General features: G+C 36.6%; 1 protein-coding gene across 2 annotated transcripts in view; it reads right to left on the bottom strand.

Annotated features, from left to right (window-relative positions):
• BABAM2 (BRISC and BRCA1 A complex member 2) overlaps nt 1-19883 on the bottom strand; it is a 158749-nt gene that overhangs the window by 23228 nt on the left and 115638 nt on the right. For both annotated transcript variants that reach the window (XM_048936025.1, XM_048936024.1), the window contains exons 8-10: nt 17772-17871; nt 15746-15816; nt 14202-14284 (exon numbers count right to left, since the gene is read on the bottom strand). In XM_048936025.1, coding sequence (XP_048791982.1) covers nt 14202-14284; nt 15746-15816; nt 17772-17871 — 254 coding nt within the window. The remainder of the gene's footprint in view (nt 1-14201; nt 14285-15745; nt 15817-17771; nt 17872-19883) is intronic.

Here is a 19883-nt window from a genome sequence, read left to right as displayed (position 1 = left end):
GATTTCCTTCTTTTAAGTTCCCCTCTATCATCCTGCTAGTTCCTTCATTTTTTCTAACCACGTCTGAATATTTGGATGCGCATCAGCCAAACCACAGCTCCCTTTCCCCTAAGTTACTCCCCAAGCTCTACAAGTAAATGAGTTCACAGTAACAAAGTACACGAAACTGGATGTGATATTCCAGCTGCAGACTCAAAATAAAACAAATCACTTACGATCACACTGTTTGTGACCCGGTGCCTGAGCTACACGTGACAACTCCCCAAGCCCCGGTGACTCAGCTCACACAGCAGCTTCCAGCAGATATTTAAACAGTAATGACACGGGCAGAGTTCTGCTAATTTAAGGGCAGATCACTGATGTAATAAAGGTTAGGCTCCAAGATTACTCTGTCAAATTCCTCTTTGTAACATGATTATTCAGTAATATCCCTGAAAAACACTGGCATATTGAGGCTGTCTACCAGTAAGCAAGCTCTCTCCTCCCCTCACAGATGGGAAGTGCGTGTCTCAGAATCTCAAGGACTTCACCACAGAAAGGAATAGGAGGCAAAGCTCTCTGCTTTAACATGACAAATATACTCCTACAGCTCTCACTGTTTCAACTCTGTTCCTCTAGTGCACCTTTTCCTTCTCAAGCACCAACTCCTCAAAGGAAAACCACTCCATATGCTTGTGTTTTGTCACTGTGTGAAAAGAATAACAATGTTTAGTAGCACACACAAAGGGTAATTTAGTCCTTCCATTTAACTTTTTTTACTTGAGAATTTCTGACTTTGTTACCTTTCCTTAGAAAACCTTTGTCTATCTGAAGGGTGCAAACAGCAGCATTTTTGTACCTGATAGTTAAAATAGAAGGTTTGCACTTCAGAGAAAGCATCTAGCACTAGAAACACTGTTTAAATGCATAATCAAGACATTGCTACCATAACAGAGAAAATTCCATTTATTAGAAGCTTTTCAATTTTATAAATGAGTATAAATCCAACAAAGGTATCACCAAAATATGGAAGAAAAGAATTTCTTCTTCTATTAACCGAAAGCTGTATAGGAATTTCCAGGAATCATTCACATTATAAACAGTTACATGAATTGATGTGATGGGTCAACAGTTGGACAGCGGGTTGATGGTTGGACTAGATGATCATAGTGGTCTTTTCCAACCCTAATGATTCTATGATCATATAATCAATTTAGAATTAAAACTTCACATCCCACATCATGCTAATAGCAGTATTAAAGTGGACTGCAAGCAGAGTTTTGAACAATTTGATCTGCCTTTGATTTGACTGCTTCCACTGCTATTCACCTAAAATTGTCAAACACCCATTTCTTCTGCCCCAAGTAGTTCTTTAATACAAGGTGTGAGCTGAGTCCAACCAAAGTAAAAAAAAAACAAAACAACCCTGCCCCTAATTCTGGAACGCAACCACACCTAAGAGACAAGTAAACAGGAAATAGCCTTGAGTTGTAAAGTACTACACGTATGTCAAGGTAACCAGCTATTATTTCAGCAGTAGGAAATAAAGGCAAGAGCTTAATTCCGGCACGGTGGATGCAAGACCACTGACATTGCAAGTGTACAAAATGCTTGGATTTAGTGTTGCTATAGTACATGTGAAAAATAAGCAAATGCCACTAACAATCAACACTAGTAAGGTGCTGTGAAGATGAAAGGTGAAATTCTGCTCATAGTTGCAATGACATCTTTACGAGGTGGCACACGCTGATAATGTAAATGTTTCTTTTAATTTGGTCATGCATACAATCTGGCTCCAAACCTATGCACTAATACAAAATAAGACCTGTCTCCATGTGATACTTAACATGGCAAAGGTGAGAATGATCAGTTACATCTCACACAGCCTTTAGATTTCATCCTGAAAAACGCATCACAGTTAAAAACATCACACTACTTTTGTAAATCCACACCCAAGTGACAAAAACTATAAAAACATGCTTTGGTTTGACATGGCAGTTACTTAAGAACTACAAAAATGTATTCATGTTGAACACAAGTACTATTTCCAAATAACAGCTGACTCACAAAGCATCCTGGTGATATATCTGCAGAAAATAAGCAGATGACTCATGTCTGTAAATTCCTGAAAGTACCAATAGACCCTTTGCTTAGTCATCTTTTGCTTAGATGCTGGGTTCACGAGCTCTGTAAACTATAATGAGGGATCGAGCTCTTAGTAGGACTCTCTCTCTCTCTCTTTTTCTCTCTTCTAAACATTGCAAATTATCTCTCTAAAAATAACTTCATCTACGTAAGTGAGTCACTTCAGCTAGCAAGCTTACACAAGTCGTGCAGTTAAGCATTAATATTTGGTTATGAAGGTAAAAATCTTGCTGCCAAACTCAGTTTTAAAGTGAAAATTATGTCAGAGGAAGTCCCATTTACCCCTTCTCCCACAGAAATAGAAACATTTCCTTTGGAAAATTTAAACCATTAGCTCATTCAGGAAAGTAAAGCTTTCTAATTCAGTTTCATGCTCTAAGTAATTTAATCATAATGATTTCTTACTTTAGCTTTCCTAAGCATCGCATTATTAACATGAGAAGAGATCAAAGGAACAAGCAGACTGAGAAAGAAGGCAATACTACAGCAAAATACTGCTTTCTTCTTTGTAAAAATTTACAGACTATTTTTTAAAAGTCAACTTTTAGAGATCCACATTGCAGGGAAAATCACATCTTTATGAAAGCTCTACATGAGGCAGAACTTGGAGGGCTGTTTGGGGTAATTAAGCATTGAGTAAATTCTTCAGTGATTGAACTCTAATTTTCCCACACAGTTCATAAGAAAGCAAAAGAACAAGGATTTGCTTGTTGAGAATGAGTCATGTTGTAAAGAAACTTAATTACAGTTTATAAATAGTTGAAGTTGCTCTCTTTTTGAAGCAGGAGAAACTACTGAGAACTGAGAGAAATTTGCTTTTCTTGTCTTAAAATTTAATGCATACATGCACTCAAAACACAGTTATCTTCAAGCCAAAATCCCAATGCATGAATGGCTAAAGAACAATGAAGCAGTAAGGTTTAATTGTTCATGATCTTAAAGAGTAATCATATTGAGATCTGGAACAGGTTTCCAAGTTTGGTAAGCTAAGCTTATGTCAACAACTACAGAGTCAATTAAGACAGACTTATTAATTCTAAAGTAATGTTTTCAGCATCTCATTTTACAGCTTTTTAAACGACACATGAAATTTGGAAGGGATGTCTTGGCAAAAGCGCACTGCAGTGCTGCTGTGGGGTTCCTGAAGTAAAAATGTTCAGGAAAAAAGAAAGGCAGCTTTACCACAGTGCTCCCCTCCCTCTCTTTATGTACTGGGGAGAACAGAAGGAAAAACAATCCCATGCTTGAAGTGCATGCTGACCATACAAACATTTTGAAGTATTTAGATGGCAACGTCTACAGAAATTTTTCCACGTAATGTTTTCCTCCTCTACAGAAGCAGTTTATCAAACCTTTGTAAGACAATGGGTAAATCCAGAAGTCTGTTTTCACAGAAGTCAACATTTGCTGACTGAACATGACGTACTGTTTTAATATTTAGATGATGTTGTAGTGGTTATCTCATTAACCTTCTGGCTGCTTGAATGTGCTGCAGTTTATTGCACCTGTAATTCGTTCCACATCATAAATGTTGGCTGATCCGGAGCTTTCTACTTCTACAACACTTCACTGCCTGTGTATACTTAATTCAATTTAGATTTGCTTTATGAGGCAACCTTCAAATAGAGGATAACAAAGCATTCTTTCAAATTCTGTTCCTCGGCTGGCCAGAATTCACCCATGAGACACAATTCTCTTCCATCTTCCCTGACAGGTTTTACCCTCCTGCATTTATAAACTGCGTAACAGTGAAGCCTTGCTCTGATTAAATATGTACTTTTCTCCTCATGTGACCATCTAATCACTGTAAGATATGATGACAGTTATGTAAAATATTAACAAAATTTCTTCACAGCACCTTCATGAGCAGTGAGGCTATTTAACGAGTCCAGATAGGTAATAAAGGAGCAAAGACAGGATGGTTGGTCTGCCTATTGACTGCTGAGAGCCAGAACGTGGGGCCCAACTCTTCTGAAACCTAGTGACAATAATATTCTACACAGTCAAATGCAGCTCTTTCTGAATTTGAGTATCAGAATAAACCACTACATGCAAAAACCACGGACATGTAAAAAGTTCTGAATGATGTGACCAGAAAAAAGAAGAGCACAGGAAGGATGTGCTAGAACCAAACCTCCAGAGAACACTGCACAATCGTAGCCTGATACTATTCGTTCTCTTCCTGAAGTTCCCTGACTCACTCCTTGCTTATCATCCAACTAGGCTAGGGACTGCCTCTGCATTCAAGTATTTCTGATGAAATCATTCATGGAAACAGGAAATACATATCCCAGGCTCCAGAATTGTCTCTTCTTAGTACATATTCATAATCATTTTTCTTGTTCTTTTTTTGGTTCACTGAATTTCACATCCTCTCTGCTACAGCTAGCTTGGACATTTCCTTGCAGCTCAGCCCATAATGCTGGGAGGAAGAACGTGGGGATCTGAAGGAATTGCCTCAAACCACAAGGTTCCTCGAACTCAGACCTCTCCAGTTTTCAGGATGTCTTAAAGTGGGCAAGAGTCACATGAATCTACAATGGTAACACAGATACCACGTTACATAATGCTCTTTACCACATAATTTTAAAACCACATACTTTAAAAACATTTTCTCTGGTACATTTTCTGACATGGCTTCTCCCATGGGAAAGCTGATCCAGACAGCCTGTATGGTGGGAGAAAAACTTTCATCTAACTTCAAGAGAAATTACTTTTTTTTACAGAGAAATTCCAGTGCAGAAAGCCTTATGGGAATCATATTGGTCACTGTAACTACAGAACAATCTGAATAGGTTCCGTGAGTGACAAGCATTTTGGGGACTGCAGTGGCATAGCACAAATCTCTTTAAGGCGGTTTTGCCTACTGAATGTTTCCTCGATACTTTTGTGCTGAAGGTCTTTAGCCTACATTCTACTGGCAAAAACCAAAAGGCTCAATTTGGCTTAAAACACACAGAGAATTACAAAATACCACAGCTATCCTGATCTGGTGTCCAATGACAGAGTCTTGCAAGAATGAGAGTAAGGATGACAAATAACATATCAATGCAATGAGTGTGGAATTTTAGGTCAACAGAGCGGAGTCATGCAAGTTGTGTTTTGTTAAAGACATTAGGGCTGTGACATCCTTGCTGGAGAAAAGCAGGTTCTTTGCAGGAAGATGCTCTTCTGAAATCAACCTCTCAAAATTCCAAATGTAAAATGAAAAGCTGTTATGGAATTTCAGCTGAGACACTTATGGCACTTGGGGTGTGGTTGATATCACAGCTGTTCAATTGTTTTGAAAACAATTAAGTCTGCCATTGCTATGTGAAATATCCGTATCATCAGCAAACTGAACACTTGTATAACAGATTACTTCTATGCAAAATGCTTCAAAATATGCAAGCATTAGGAAAAAAGAGAGATGACAATGTGTTTTTTTTTTTAACTGCATCAGTTATATATTAACTGAATGCACTGCAGTAAGCAACAAAAGATAAATACTGGAATGCGACTGTTGTTTTTGGTAATGGAAAAAGGGCAACACTGGGGATTATGACAATTTCACTGAGTACATAACATTCACAGCTCCTTGATTTGTACTGGGAAATGGATCTGGCAACAATACAGCTCTCTGAGAAGCCAGCCCAGTTAACAGCATTTGAATAATGATCGATCCTCATAACTCCACAAAATCTTCCTGACCTTTATCAGACAGCATAGTATTCAAGAATTGGAAGGAAGTTAGGATCACAGTGAGATGCTTAGAAGATACTGTTGTTAGACAGTTATAAGGAAGAATTCAGCCTGGTTAAAAAAGGGGGAAAAATGCTGAGGAATCTTTTCTTTAGAACTGTTTTAATGCGTTAGCTCTATCACACAAGATCGTTACTGTAAAGTGCTGGTAGTAACTTTGGTGATACTCATTGTGACATTAGGGAATCCATAAAAAAATTTTCTTTCTTTTCTTTTTTTGTTTTTTTCTTCTTTCTTTCTTTAAATTGGACAGGAAAGACTTTCAGTTCTATTCAGTTTGGCCTAGATTTGAAATAAGAATTGGTGATTCTTTTTAGGAAATACACCAAGAGTATGTCCCATCCCCTAATGGTATATAATAATATGACATCTTTAACAGAAATGAACACTTTCAGAGTCTAAAACACAGAAATGATTATTTTTAACTTCAATGCTCTTAGATAGCCCTTGAATCTTTCAGAATAATGGAGACAATAACTTCTGATGGATTAAACACTTCTGACACGTTATAGAGAGTGGATTTATTTTGTGGATTTCTATGAGGCTGGAGTAAATGTATCATTTAATTTTTCTAAATAAAAACGTAACCTGTTCTTAACTAAAGAGGACTGTCTCGTGTTTGCTGCATCTCTCATGGCAATGAGAACTACAATACAGATGAGGCCCCAATGGCAACCAGATTTTTTTTGTAATTACTACTTTTTCTACTTTCTTTTGATATAGACAGATGATACATTTGTAAAAGTAATCCATATCTCTGTAATAAACAGTAGCTGTTTTTTAAGCACTCCACACTTCATTCAAAAACAGTATCTAAAAAGAAACCAAACACGACTGCCAGTTGTTTAAATCCCTTAAGCTACAATGTGCTGCAGACAAGACCATCGAATGCTCTGTTTAGTCTTACAGAGGAACTAAGTCACAGATCAAAGCAAGAGATCCTTCAAGCAGTTTTCACTTACATATTTAGATCATGAAAAAGCAATGTAACTTTGAGTGTCATCTCTCAAATCAACTGAATCATATTCCTGGATTTTTACAGCAAGACTGGGCTACCCACCAAAAATATCCCATGGAATATCTCACAATCCTACACTAAGCTCAAAGAAACGACACTGGCCTCACAGATCTTTTCCCTCTCTAATTCCTGTAACCATGATTATTTTAATTAAAACAAAGGCTTTTTATTTTTACCTCACTAGCTTCAGCTAGTGACATCCATTTCATTTCATTTTTATTTCAAATTCTCAAAGATCTTCATTCCTCCCCTTCCGTTTTTATTTCCTTTTATTGTTTCTTCTGTAACAGTTTCTATAGTAACTTCTCCAAGTGGTGATGAAATTGATGCTACTAAAAGCTGCCTCTTCTCTATGTGAATTGCATAAATATTATATTTTAAATACAGTTGCTTTTTACTCTGTTAGCAACTACAATCTGTGCCTTCCTTGGCCCTTTTTCCTCCTGTTCCAGGCTGATGACCATAGCATGCTACTGTTGGAGAAAATGTGAAAACTTCTCTGCTTTCACAGCAGAGTTGCACTGCTAAATGCTAAGAAATTCTACATTACTTTCCAACTGGACATGAAGACTTCTCAAGGAGCTGAAAAGCAGCTGTTTAAAAACATCAGCTTTTCCCACTGACATTTTGACTCTTACAAGATTTGAAGGTAAGTTTTTTTTCCTGTTTATAATGCTGCCTGGGATTTGAAAGGAAACTGATTTATTTCATTTTCATTTGTGACCAGCAAGGCTATCCTGCGAGTCAGGGTAAATCCTTGCTGAACTGTGTCTTAATTCTAGGAATTTTATATCTTTAATAATTCCATGGTCTCACCTTGTTTATTTTTTTCTGACAGTACTGTCTACTGTTGAACCCAGGGAAGATCCCTATGCACCTATGATATGCTGATCCTCTCTATTGGTTTTCTGCTTGCTATCATGAGCACCTTTCAGCTTGCTGTGTCTCATCCCTTTCATGTAATTCACACCTTAAGGAAAATCTTCATCTGTGAATGCTATGCGAGACAACACTAGAAAGCATAGAAACAAGACACAGACTAGGAGTAAGAAAAAGTACCAAGAATCTGTACTCAAGACCCAGCTCTGTCAACAACTTTTTGTGACTTAATTCCTTTTTTTCCAAAATTGAGCGTATGAAATAGGATTATATGACCTCCCTATCTCAGGCATCTCTTGTAAGACCTTATTAGTTGGCTGCCACAAACTTAGACATGTACTAGTGCTCCAGATAGGACTATTAGACAAGAAAAGCAGTATTTCACTTTTTAGAGCAGTGCAATTAAGAAAGAAGTTTTTATAAAATCTCTTTCTTAGAGATTTGTTTGAATGGTTGTAATTCCAGGAAAAATATGTCTACAGCAGTACACTGCCAGGTAAGAGGTTATGTCAAATATATGCGTTTCTCAGAAATTAAAGATACAATCCCAAGTGGCTTAGAAATACTTTGCTATTTCACACAAGTTATTTCTCGTCTGCTGCTGTCTTACCAACTTTTATGAATTGTCCTGTGACCACTCCACTTTTTTAACAGAATGGAAATACGAACCTAAATCTACTTTACAGTGATTACAAAATGAACACAGAAAAACAGAATAAGAGGGAAAGAACACACCTGTTTTCAAGTTTACTTGCCACCATTATGAACATCTAAATACAAGGATGTCATTTAGCACATGTAAAAGTAAATTCCCAAGATGGAATCAAAGGAGCATGGAGATTACTCTCAACAACAAAAATGAAATTATCAGCTTTCAATAGGATTTCAAACTAAGTCTAGTTGGTAGCATCCCTTAGGAAAAAAAAAAAGCAAAATAAAAAAGATCAGCAAAAGGTAAATTACCAAATGCTGCAGCGCAGTTCTGGAATTAGTTAACTGTGCCCAGTTAAGTGCAGAACTCAGGCTACTTTCCCATCATACTGTCCAATCCACAGCCCTCCAATGGATCTGCAACTCTCATTGAATTCACTTCAGCGATATATACCTCACTGCACTGTTAACATCACAGAATGCTTTATTCACCAGATTCAAAGAAATACATGCTAGTGACTAAATGTTCTGGGATTCAGAGGAAAAAATGGTCTCATGAGAGACATTTATTGAATAGTCAAAAAATTACTCCCAAGCATAAGACTGGAAATGGCTTTTGACTTCTTCCGGGCAGTTTTACATAACTGGGATTTCGTTAATCTCCAGTTTCTCATTTCAGAATGAAATGACATCCACATGCAATTTTGGCAGACTTTGGACTTTTTTGATCGGTACAGAATTTCACATACTGGATGGACTCTTGAAACATTTACTTTGTTATGCTTGACATCTTTATTGAGCCACCTTGCTCTCCTGAAACTATTGTGTATCACTCTGTTCTTCCATTTCTTATTTGACATGTTCGCTCTTTTTTTCTTCTCCCTAGGTTTTCACAGTCTTTTTTTCATCTATGGAACAGCGAGAATAATACAACAAAAGCACTGTATAGGAAAACAAAACACCTCAATTACACACAGAAGCTATTCAGTGTAAATATTCTACTTAACAGTTAGCCCTTATCACGTCTCTCCTTAACAGCCCTTTCTCAGAAAACAGCTGGGGCATACAACAGTTTATTTTCCCATAGCTTCTCTTGAAGAGACTTCTCTTTCACAGTCAGACTAACCTCCATGAAGAAGTAGAGCCAATGCGATCTTTATTTCCTCCAAGGATTACTTTTCTTGGAATTTTATGTGTTACTTGTGATCACTGCCAGGCACTGATATTGGTGAAGAGGAGTAACTCAAAGATTATCCTCTTTTCAGTTCCAAAGCTATGCGAACAAGTCTTACATGATATAAAACTGGAAAAAAAAATCCCCAGAACTATCAAACTGGGTCAAATGATTATTCATACCCTGAGCAGCACACAGGAGCCAGTAAGACATGTATTCCAACTGCATTAAACACTGTATCAAAACAGCAAACACTAGCTACTTTCACAGTTAACATTAGTGTTATTATACTTACATTTACAGGTAACAAGACCTCTAAGTCCTACATAACCAGACGACTCTATCTGCCTCTAGTTTTGATCATAAAGTTTTAATGAAATATCTGCAGGAATGTTTACAAGAAACAGTCTGAGGTTCTAGATTCCAAATTGCTCAGATAAACAAGTATTTCTTAAGCCTTCTTATCTCAGTTACTCTGGAATTGTGATAGGCATGTGATTTTTTAAGTAAGAATCTACAGAAGCAGTTTCAAAAAGAAGAACAGCCAGAAAGATCTTAGATGAAAGAAAAAACTTTTGCCTTGTCACATAAGCTTTCCTAAACCCTAATAGCAAACAGTAAGAGGTCAGCAACACCTTAATCCAGGAAACATCTTCCATTTAAGACTACCAAACCTCCTTACCAGTCATTTTCTAACACAAAATCTAACTTATTTCAACAGCTGCTGGGTAATAAACAAAGGGGCTCATGAAGCTCTGTTCTGTTGACTTTCCAAGAGTGGGACAATCTCATTTACAGGGCCAAAGCATCTTAAAACTACAAACAACAGCTGCTTCAAAAATTATCACTTATCTAAATTCAGCGGAGTGATTAAAACAGCACCTGAAGTCTACGGAGCTATTTCTGCTTGGAAAAAGAACTAACAGAATGAGTTACTTCTTCAACACAATTTTACTTACAGTGAGGAGGCATATGCTCCTCTTTCATTGAGCACTACTGGAATAAATTGTACTTTCTTTCCACAGTACTGTAAACTTGTCTTCTCAGCTCCTAATGCTCCTTGCCATTTACTTTTCCCTCACTCAAGCTTCATCTGACAACAATGGCTACCAAAACTCTTTGTCTTTACTTCTGAAGCTGATTTCTGCTTACTTTTTGATGCTGTGGACAGATGTGTTAATCCAAATCCAAAGGAGGTTTACGTGAGGAAACCCTAATTATTTAGCTCAGACCATCCAAACCACATAAGCTCAACAGCACTGGCACAAATTGCTTTGCTGACAAACGTCTGCAGACGGTAACATCCAAACGGGAATGCATCAGAAGCTGGCATTGATGGCTTCTGCCAAAATAATGAATCCAGAATAGGATATTTGTTTGCAGCCTGATACAGGTACAACCTCCCATAATCCAGTGAATGCTCTATGCCTTATGCTTGCTGATGTTGCCCATTTCTGATGAATTCTGGTAAAGGTCAGTGGAGAACAGCACAGAGAGCTAAAAAGGTGTACAAAATTATACTCCAGTTGGTACTACCACGCCATGAAAGCTTCTTAATTAAACTTCCATCTTTCATTTGACCAGTGCTGTGGACCTGCCAGGTCACTGGTACCACCCAGCACAGAAGCTCTAATCCTTTGAAGTTAGCTAAGATCAGTGGCAGCAAGCGTTCCTACCAACTTCAACTCAGTCTGAGATCACACACAAACTTTAGATACCAACACTGACAGCTGCCAGCATTCTCAACCCCAAACATACTGTTCAACAAAACAAGAACTATTTAGTTTAACACTCATCTTTTTCAAGACATCTTAAACAAATAACCACTAAGACAGCGTTTCATTTGCTATCGCAATTGTCCCAACTTCTGTTCAACTCTTGCGCTGACAACCTAAAAATCTTGTAAGATCAAAATTAATCTCTGAAAAGCCTATATACAAATTGGTTTCGAGTCCTACTCTTGTGCCCATAGCAATAAGATCTCTTAATTATACACAGATGTAATTTGTATTTACATATGGTATACACACACTGAATGTATGCAGGAATATGCTTAAGAAACATCCATCTCTAGAAACAAATCATAGCTGATTTAGAAAAAACTAGAGAAAGAAATCAGCAGTATATTGATATTAACTTACAAAGCTTCATTCTGAGCCTTCCTCAAAACAGGTATCAATATCAAAAGCATTAAGCCTGATTAATGATTTCCTTTTCTGTGTGCATGCATGAACTTCTCTGAACGTTCATTTCTTCTGTCACATATTTGAAAGCACTTAATCAATTCTCAGAAGTAAACCACTAAAACAACCGCTCCTTTCACTGCCCTTTGATCTAATGTAACAACTTAGGCAGCTAAATAAATCCAATGATTAAGTTGGCAATTAGACAGTTCTGTGTTTTAAGGCATGGACTTTGATACCCATTCTGAAATTACTGCACAAATCTGTGGTTTTTAGCAAGTGAAATTATTTTAAGATTACTGAGCTTTTTTACTCCAGAGTTATCTTTCCAGCTTCTCTCCTCCCTTTCTTTAAGTTTGCTCAGCAACAGTACTCTGAATAATTTCAAGTGTATCTTACTTTCCTAGTTCCAAACAAGTTTGCAACTTTGAATGAAAGCAATTGCAAAAAGCAGCAAACTAAGTTATTTCTGAAAAATCTGTATTTATCTTTCAAAGGAAACACAACTCATTTTAGGCTTTATGCATCTCACAACCTTAGCAAAACCTAAAACTTTAGCCAAAACTAAAGTGCCAGTAAAATTTACTATGGTTTCTTTCTTTCGATTTGCCACGGTTCTTGCTGTACACTGACCTATTTATTTTTCTCTGAATGCTTTGTCCGCATACTGTAGCAAATACATAAAGTAGAACAGTTGTCATCTTACAGTTATCTCTCCCAGACATTTTATTAGACGCTTGCTAAATATTCAACCATAATATACATAGTTATGTCAGTGGTTAAGAGATGAAAGTCTACATTACTTCACTCAGGAAATGAAGTGCAGGTTTCAGGCTTTTCATTGCAATATCCTTCAGTACATGGAACATAAATGTTTTTGCAGCGGATTGTTCAGCAAGTGAGTGATGCAATAGCTTACACAGCTAAGCCACTATATGATTTCTAAGGCCACAGGGTTAATACATAGTGATAAGCTATTCAGTTATAATTGTAGCTTTCATGTCAGTTAAATTGAGCACTCTGAATATTACTTCACAGTCAAAACTTACTCTGTTATTTAAAAGAAATTTGAATTTTGATTCCCCTGAAATATAACTGCTTCAACATTTAGTTATATTAGCCCAAGGCAAAGATCAAATCCACAGCACTTGTTAGCATGAACAGGACGAATAGCGTCTAAGAAAGGCAGAAAATCTTCATGAAGTTGTACATAAAGAAGCAGCATCTCACAGAATACAACTGGCCGTGACGGCATGTAGTTGAAAATTAAACAAAGATGTAATAAGGACAATTTCTCCAACTACCTCAGATTTATTTTGTGTTTTCCCCTATGTATATATAGTATGAATACGAGAGACATGTTTTAATTTCAAGAATGCCCTTTCTAGACTACTTCTGAACAGAATTATGTAATGCCTAGAAATCTCAGGTGATAAAGAGAAAGGGTTAACTGAGATCTATTTTAATGATCTCAAACATAATACAAGCAGAAGGATTTATCTGTAGAATGACAATCCTCCCTTCTTGCTTTAAAAAATCTAGGAGAAATTCAGATTTCTTTTAGACATAATAGTTTCCACGTGAAAATCTAGCTCACAAGCAAACGCAATGTAATCTGAAATACTGCAAAGCTAAAGTGTTAACAAACACCAATGTTGCAGCTGCTCAGACTATGTTATAATCATTTGAAAAAGACAAGAAGTGTATTAATGAAAAGATTAAGGATGACAATTTCCTCGCACCAAAATATCTTTAATATCCATGAATTCGACCTCGTAATTACTTCTGTTTAACATCTAAGACAGTAATGGGGCCATAGTTACTAATTCCTAAACAAAGCAATTACTATCAATTTCAGTTAAAACATCTTTTTGAAAGCGATTCCATTTTGATCTAAAGATCTCAAATGATGAAGAATTCAGCTACACGCTGCAGAAAACTGTTAGGCATTTTGCCTGGAATAATTTCATTCTATGAAAAAAAGTTTGCCTTTTAAACACAGCACTGTGTTATCTCTCTTTTATTTTCCCTACACTGAATTGTCATTATTATCATAATCATTTAATTGATTCCTGACAGTTACATAAGATTTTAGGTATCCCCAGCTTAGGCACAGTATTGTTCCTCATTACTGACACTTTTGATAAGAGGGGTTACAAATGGGAACTCAATCTCAAGTCAAGTTACCAGAAAAACTTTTGGTGTTCTGTAAAGTAAGCAGCACACTCCATCAGTGTGGATCATCTCTCCTCCAAGTATGAGTGGGATTTTGTGTTTTCAAAACGTCATGGACATATTAAAAAAAATACATTAAGTCCTGGACAAAAATAGCTAAAACTTTTAAATTGTTTCCTGTAATTGTACTTTTTCCCTTTTGAACTTGTAACTTCAAGAGGATAGACACTTGTGCCTGAGGCAAAGAGTTACTCACTGTGAACAAGGAAGCAAAAATCTTTCCACATCAGCAACAGAGTAAGCTTTGTGAAGCCTTCTGCATCATATTCCACTACACCACTATCAACAAGAAAAACAAAACATTAATACAATTTTTAGCCAGCATCCATCCTAACATTGAACAAGAAATACGTAAATCCAGGAATACAGTGTTTGGTGCTTTTTTTATTTGTTCAGAAGGTTCCAATGCTTACTTTATTAACAATTACAATTCTCTAACTAAATTTAAGCTGTGGCCCTGGAGTTTCTTATCCAAAGAAAGGTTATATCCAATACATAAAATATATATTCTGAAATGAAATTAGACCTTTTAATGCATCTGTAGTACTAAATTGGCAGTAACTGTACATATGCAGGTTTCCTGCGTGTTATCAGTTTACAAAAATTTATTAAAATTAAGTTAATGGACATGGTAAAATTGAAACTGTGCAGGCTGAGAAGGGTTTAAATCTGAAAAATAGAAAGAGCTTATATATACAAAAGTCACAGCATAACAATATTAAAAAATAAATACATAATGCTTGTTCAGTAGACATTACAAGTCAGCCAGCAGAGAAAGGTATTTTCTAAAAGCCTGAAGCAGAATCAGACTACTGAAGCATCTCATGAGTGAAATAAAGTCACAAATGTATCTGGTTCATTTCTGTTCTGTAGTTTGGATCAAATAATTCTCAGAAGACAAAAAATCATTTTTCACACAGATTAAGTCTTCATCTGTGTCTACTCACATATCAAATTCAAATTACTGTTATCTATCTTATAGCTGTACAAAATTTGGTTGCCTACTAACAAACAGTTAGTAGGCAAACTTCCTATCACTTGAGAGACTGGGAATTTGAAGGGCTCCCTAATATTCATGTAATTTTTTTAAATTGCCACACAGAAGCATAAGCTCCCTTCTCCCAGGGAGGCAAAGCATTGCTGATCAGGTACTAGCTGTCTCATCAGCTCCTGGACTCTTGCTCAAGTCAGAATTTGGGTAGAAAACTGAGATGTCTACCTTTCACAGCTCTACAGCACCCCATATTAGATGCTTTGTGAATGTAAAGTCTAATTGTGCTCGGCCATGGGACCTTTGAACAGCAGGAATTCATGACTGAAAAAATCTTTCTCTCACGAGTCCCTGTATTGCTTCATGGGGGAGCAGCTGGTCTCCAATCATGACTTTATGTCAAGCAGTGGTTTCTGGCTCCTGAAAGGCTTGGAACCATACCCCACTTTTACGTTGTCCCACTTCAGTCACTGCCTATTATTGAAAGACTTTCTCCAGTTCTTCATTTATCAGCAAGCACACTCCTTATGTCCTTTTCTCACAATCAGCTGTTTTCAGAGTAAAATCAGATCAGCAACTCACACTGGAGTGACACTTCATTGGAACCTCATTCCATAGAGAGATTATCCATCCATTATTCTGTGGGAATGACCAGACTTCATCCGGATATTGGCAACAGAACCAAAGACCATGTGAATAAAATAACACTTTCCCCATGCTGCACAAAATAATGCATGAAAAAAACTTACGTTCCAAAGTGACTCAGGAAGGCTGCGATATACTCTCTCCTCTTATGGTATCCCTGAATAACATATTGTACCTCAAAAAAAAAAAAAAAAAAAAGAGAAGCTTTAAAAACAAACAAAAGTTAATCTGTCATATATCCCTTGTTAAGGAAGACTTAGAGGGTTCTGAATCTGAATCCCACAGTTAGCTTGCATGATTTTACCAAAGAAACCTAAAATGCTTTTAAAACAAGTAGTGGATTCCAGCACAGCAAAAATCTTGTAAAGACATCTCTTCACTCACTTCTAAGTAAAACTCAATATTTCACAATGTACTGAAGAGCTGTTTCAGTAAGCAAAGTAAGGAGTGAAAAAAAAAAATGCACAAGCATGCTTTGCTGAAGTTTAAGAAGGGACTGGTGATAGGCAAAATGTAATTACCTGATGTGATGGCTGGCTAAGAGTCAAAATCAAATTTGGGTTGTAAAATATATCTATATCTATAACTGTATCTATATAATTTAACAAAGGATCTTGCATGTTTTCAGAAAACTGCACCTCCAACAAAATCTTCTCAACTCCACACTTTCTCTGTGGTTTAATGCTGACCCAGTGAGCCATCTACTCAGTGGAGAGTATCAATTACTGAGGCATTCTATGTTTTGAAAGACTTCCATCCTGACACAAGCAAAATCCAACAATCCTAAAATTGGAAGACTTAAGGCAAAATCCCCCTTGCATCATAGATGTTTTCTTATTGATTTGAATGAGATTATTTAGCAGAATACTGTGAATAGGGTTTGACCCATAACAGAAACGGTGCAAATGCTGCCAGGCTGAAAGAGCATCTGGTTACTTTGGGTAGTTACAGTATGATACAGTACATGACTCCTCATGTTCTTTGCCTTCCAGAATAAAAAATAGTAATTCCAAATCTTTTTTTCTTTATCAAACATGAGGATAGAAAGAATAGGAAGCATATTTTTATTGGCTATAGTAATATTAGAATTCCTTGACCAGCAAATGCTTTCCTAAAGTTTTTGACAAACTCTTAGCTCTCAGCAATGACTGTACTGTCTTGTACTCCTTAAACTATCCTATTTGTAAATCAAGATTTATTTTGTTTTATAAAAAAATTGAAATTATTTTGAAGGTTTTGTGTGGGATCTGAAATGTTATTTTGGGAAAAAGAAAACATATGATAAGTTTGTTTAAGAGACTTTGTTTAAAAAAGGATAAAAACAGTCCTGTGCATATGCAGATGGTCAAAAGCAAGAAAAATAATTTTAACAGAAAACCACAACAAAAACAACTGTAAAGATAGATTCCAATCTAATTATGGAAACATAGTTTGAGGAACTTTTTCTAAAAGATAAAATTATTTTCCTCATTTGGACAAGGGTAAAAACCATATAGAGATACAAATAGGAAATACGTAATAAGAAGTTTCCTAGATTTGACCCCTAGGCTTTGTATTGAAAAATACACTTAAACAATGGAGAAGCTTTCAAAATATTGTACTCTCTCTTTTTTGTTTAAACAGCACACTAGCCAGAACACAACCTTTTCAGTCTATGCAACCTTAAACAACTATTACTGCATAAATATCCAAGTAGGCAGCTGATTCTGCTCTTTTGGATGAGAGGAAAAATCATCAAATCCTCCCTCGAGCACTCAGGATATACAATGATTATGATATGAACACTTTGCTATCTTCTGACTGGAAAAATAATTTGCAAACCATTCATATTCACTAGCAAAATGATATACAATACAGTATTCTATGATACAATAACATTACATTTTGAACTGTAGCATTTCACAATAAAAAAATCCACACTAGGATCATTCACCTAAAAGATTCATTATATTCAGTGCACTGCTTAGGTACTCAACTCTTACCAAGAAGTTATTCATTGTATAGATCACCTCAAACATGCCCTACTACCTAGCAGAAGGAAAATGATCCCAGGAAATACGGCAGTGTGTTACTGCTGTACAGTACACTATTATCAGGGAAAGGAAAATTGAGTTATCTTCAGTAACTTACCTTGTTTGTTAGTAACTGGCATACTTGGGGTACGTAGTCGATTAGACAACCTCCACCCGGAAAGGCTGGGATGTGAAGGGCAGATGATCCTCCAAGTGCACTACAAAGAGAAATTAGTTTAAAAGTACATCACATATACAATCCCTGAGACTTTGAAGTTATTGCTACAGTGGCCTCTTGCTCCAAACTTAAAGGCAGGGGGGCATAATGTGGAAAATCTACTTTGTTTTGCAATGATACAAGAAGTATTGAGCGATACCATCTATTCGCAGTAATTCTTCAATCAAGAATATCACTAACATAAAGCATGCTCTCAGGAAATATTTTTCATTACAATTTCTCAGCCTCTTCAATCAGATGCACAGTTGAGATACCTTCCCATATATGGATAAGAGGATTTTGATTGAATTACTCAAAAATCCACCTTCAGTCAAAGTAGCTAAGCTTAAGTGCAATAATGTAGACTGAAGAGTAATAAATGGCCAAATGCAAATGTCAGCTGTGCCACTCATTCCAATTTTGGTCCTCCCATTACAAAATGTTACCTACTAGACCAAATCTAGTGGCAGCCGAGAAAGATTGTATGTGATGTATGAGGAGAGGCTGAAAGAAATGGGCTTCCTCAGTCTTACAAGAAGGTTGAGGGAGAGAGGGTATCTGAGAGGAGAGTTGAAGGCCTATTGTTACTGGAGGCATACTGATATTGAAGACATATTGATGCCTTCAAGTATCTAATGGAAAAAGAAAGAGAAGATTGAGAAATAATCCTCTCAGAAATACACAGTGATAGCATGAAATGCAGTGGAGATATGCTATCACAAAGGAAGCTCTGGTTAGCTGTTAGGAAATAACTAAAGAGTAGAAGAGGGGTCCATAAGGCCTGGGGACTCTCTATTTTCAAGGTGTTCAAAAATGAGCCAAACAACTGGCATTGCTTGGAGAAAGGGGTTAGCCCAAGTAATCTCCAAAAGCTGCTGCTGTTGATGAGGATATAAACTCTTTCAGTGTGGAAAGATCTAGCACTTTTAATTTAAATCAGGTTGTATAAGCAACAACCAGCTACAGTCCACACTACTCTCTTTCAGTCGTTTTGACCTAAGGTTTTCTTAGAGCCTCTTACCAATCAAAACAGATATGAATTTCCATTACGCACCGTGGCTTACAGCATGTACTAAACATCCAGAATCTTGTTGGGTACAATTAAAAACCTAAATTACTTTGTGGCCTCTTGTTTACATGCTGCTACTATGAAAGATTAAACTGCCTGCAAACAAGGATCTCCTCTGCAAAACAAGGCTCTTGCTCTCCAGTGGGACCTGCCCTTGTGTTTTCCTCATAGTCGATAAGGTATCACTTTGCCAGGTACAAAGGTCTGCAGTCATACACCCCTTTGAAGGAACAGAGCCTAAATAAATAAAAAAACAAACTTGCAATGAGGTATATGGAAATCTGTTACTCAGGCAAAACAGTCTGGGTTCAGCAGACTGCTCACCACATGGAACAGTTCCGCAGGTCTGGGTTTTGCATATGTAGACATGAAAGAAAAGCCTTGAGTACACTACAGCTACATAAAAAAGAAAAACAAAATAACCCACTTTTCTAGCAGAAGTTATGATTTTAATTATTATTATTATTTTTAAATTCAGTTTCCTTACTGCTATCCACTTATTGGAAATATACACAGGGGAATGTAATTTTGTTACATGTTAATGTAAAAACAAAACACCAAAGCATGACTATTAGATTATTAATAAGTTGTAACACTTCTGAAACACTTATTTGCTCTTATGATACTAAAAGCATCCTGGGTTCATCAGTTTTTAACATTGGAGAATGAAAGACTTGTCCCTCCTGACCAATGGGCTGTGAACCTTACTTTAAGATGTTAGAATTGAGTTCATAAAAGACTCCCATCTCATAAATAGAGCAAACAGTACTGTCCATTTTGCATCCTGCCTTGCCTCATTTGTAAACAAGTCCATGTTCCCGCTCCGAACCAAGATTCCATTAGAAATACTCAGATGACTGCAGAAGAAATTACAGGCTCCTCCCTTCATTACAATAGCAGGTATGAAATTAGGAGTAATTGCTATCAGATTTCAACAGAAATAA

Source organism: Lagopus muta, chromosome 2 (assembly GCF_023343835.1).
Source record: "Lagopus muta isolate bLagMut1 chromosome 2, bLagMut1 primary, whole genome shotgun sequence".
NCBI classification, from domain to species: domain Eukaryota; kingdom Metazoa; phylum Chordata; class Aves; order Galliformes; family Phasianidae; genus Lagopus; species Lagopus muta.
The sequence above is the reverse complement of the archived record's forward strand: the minus strand, read 5'-3'. Positions and strand labels throughout refer to the sequence as shown.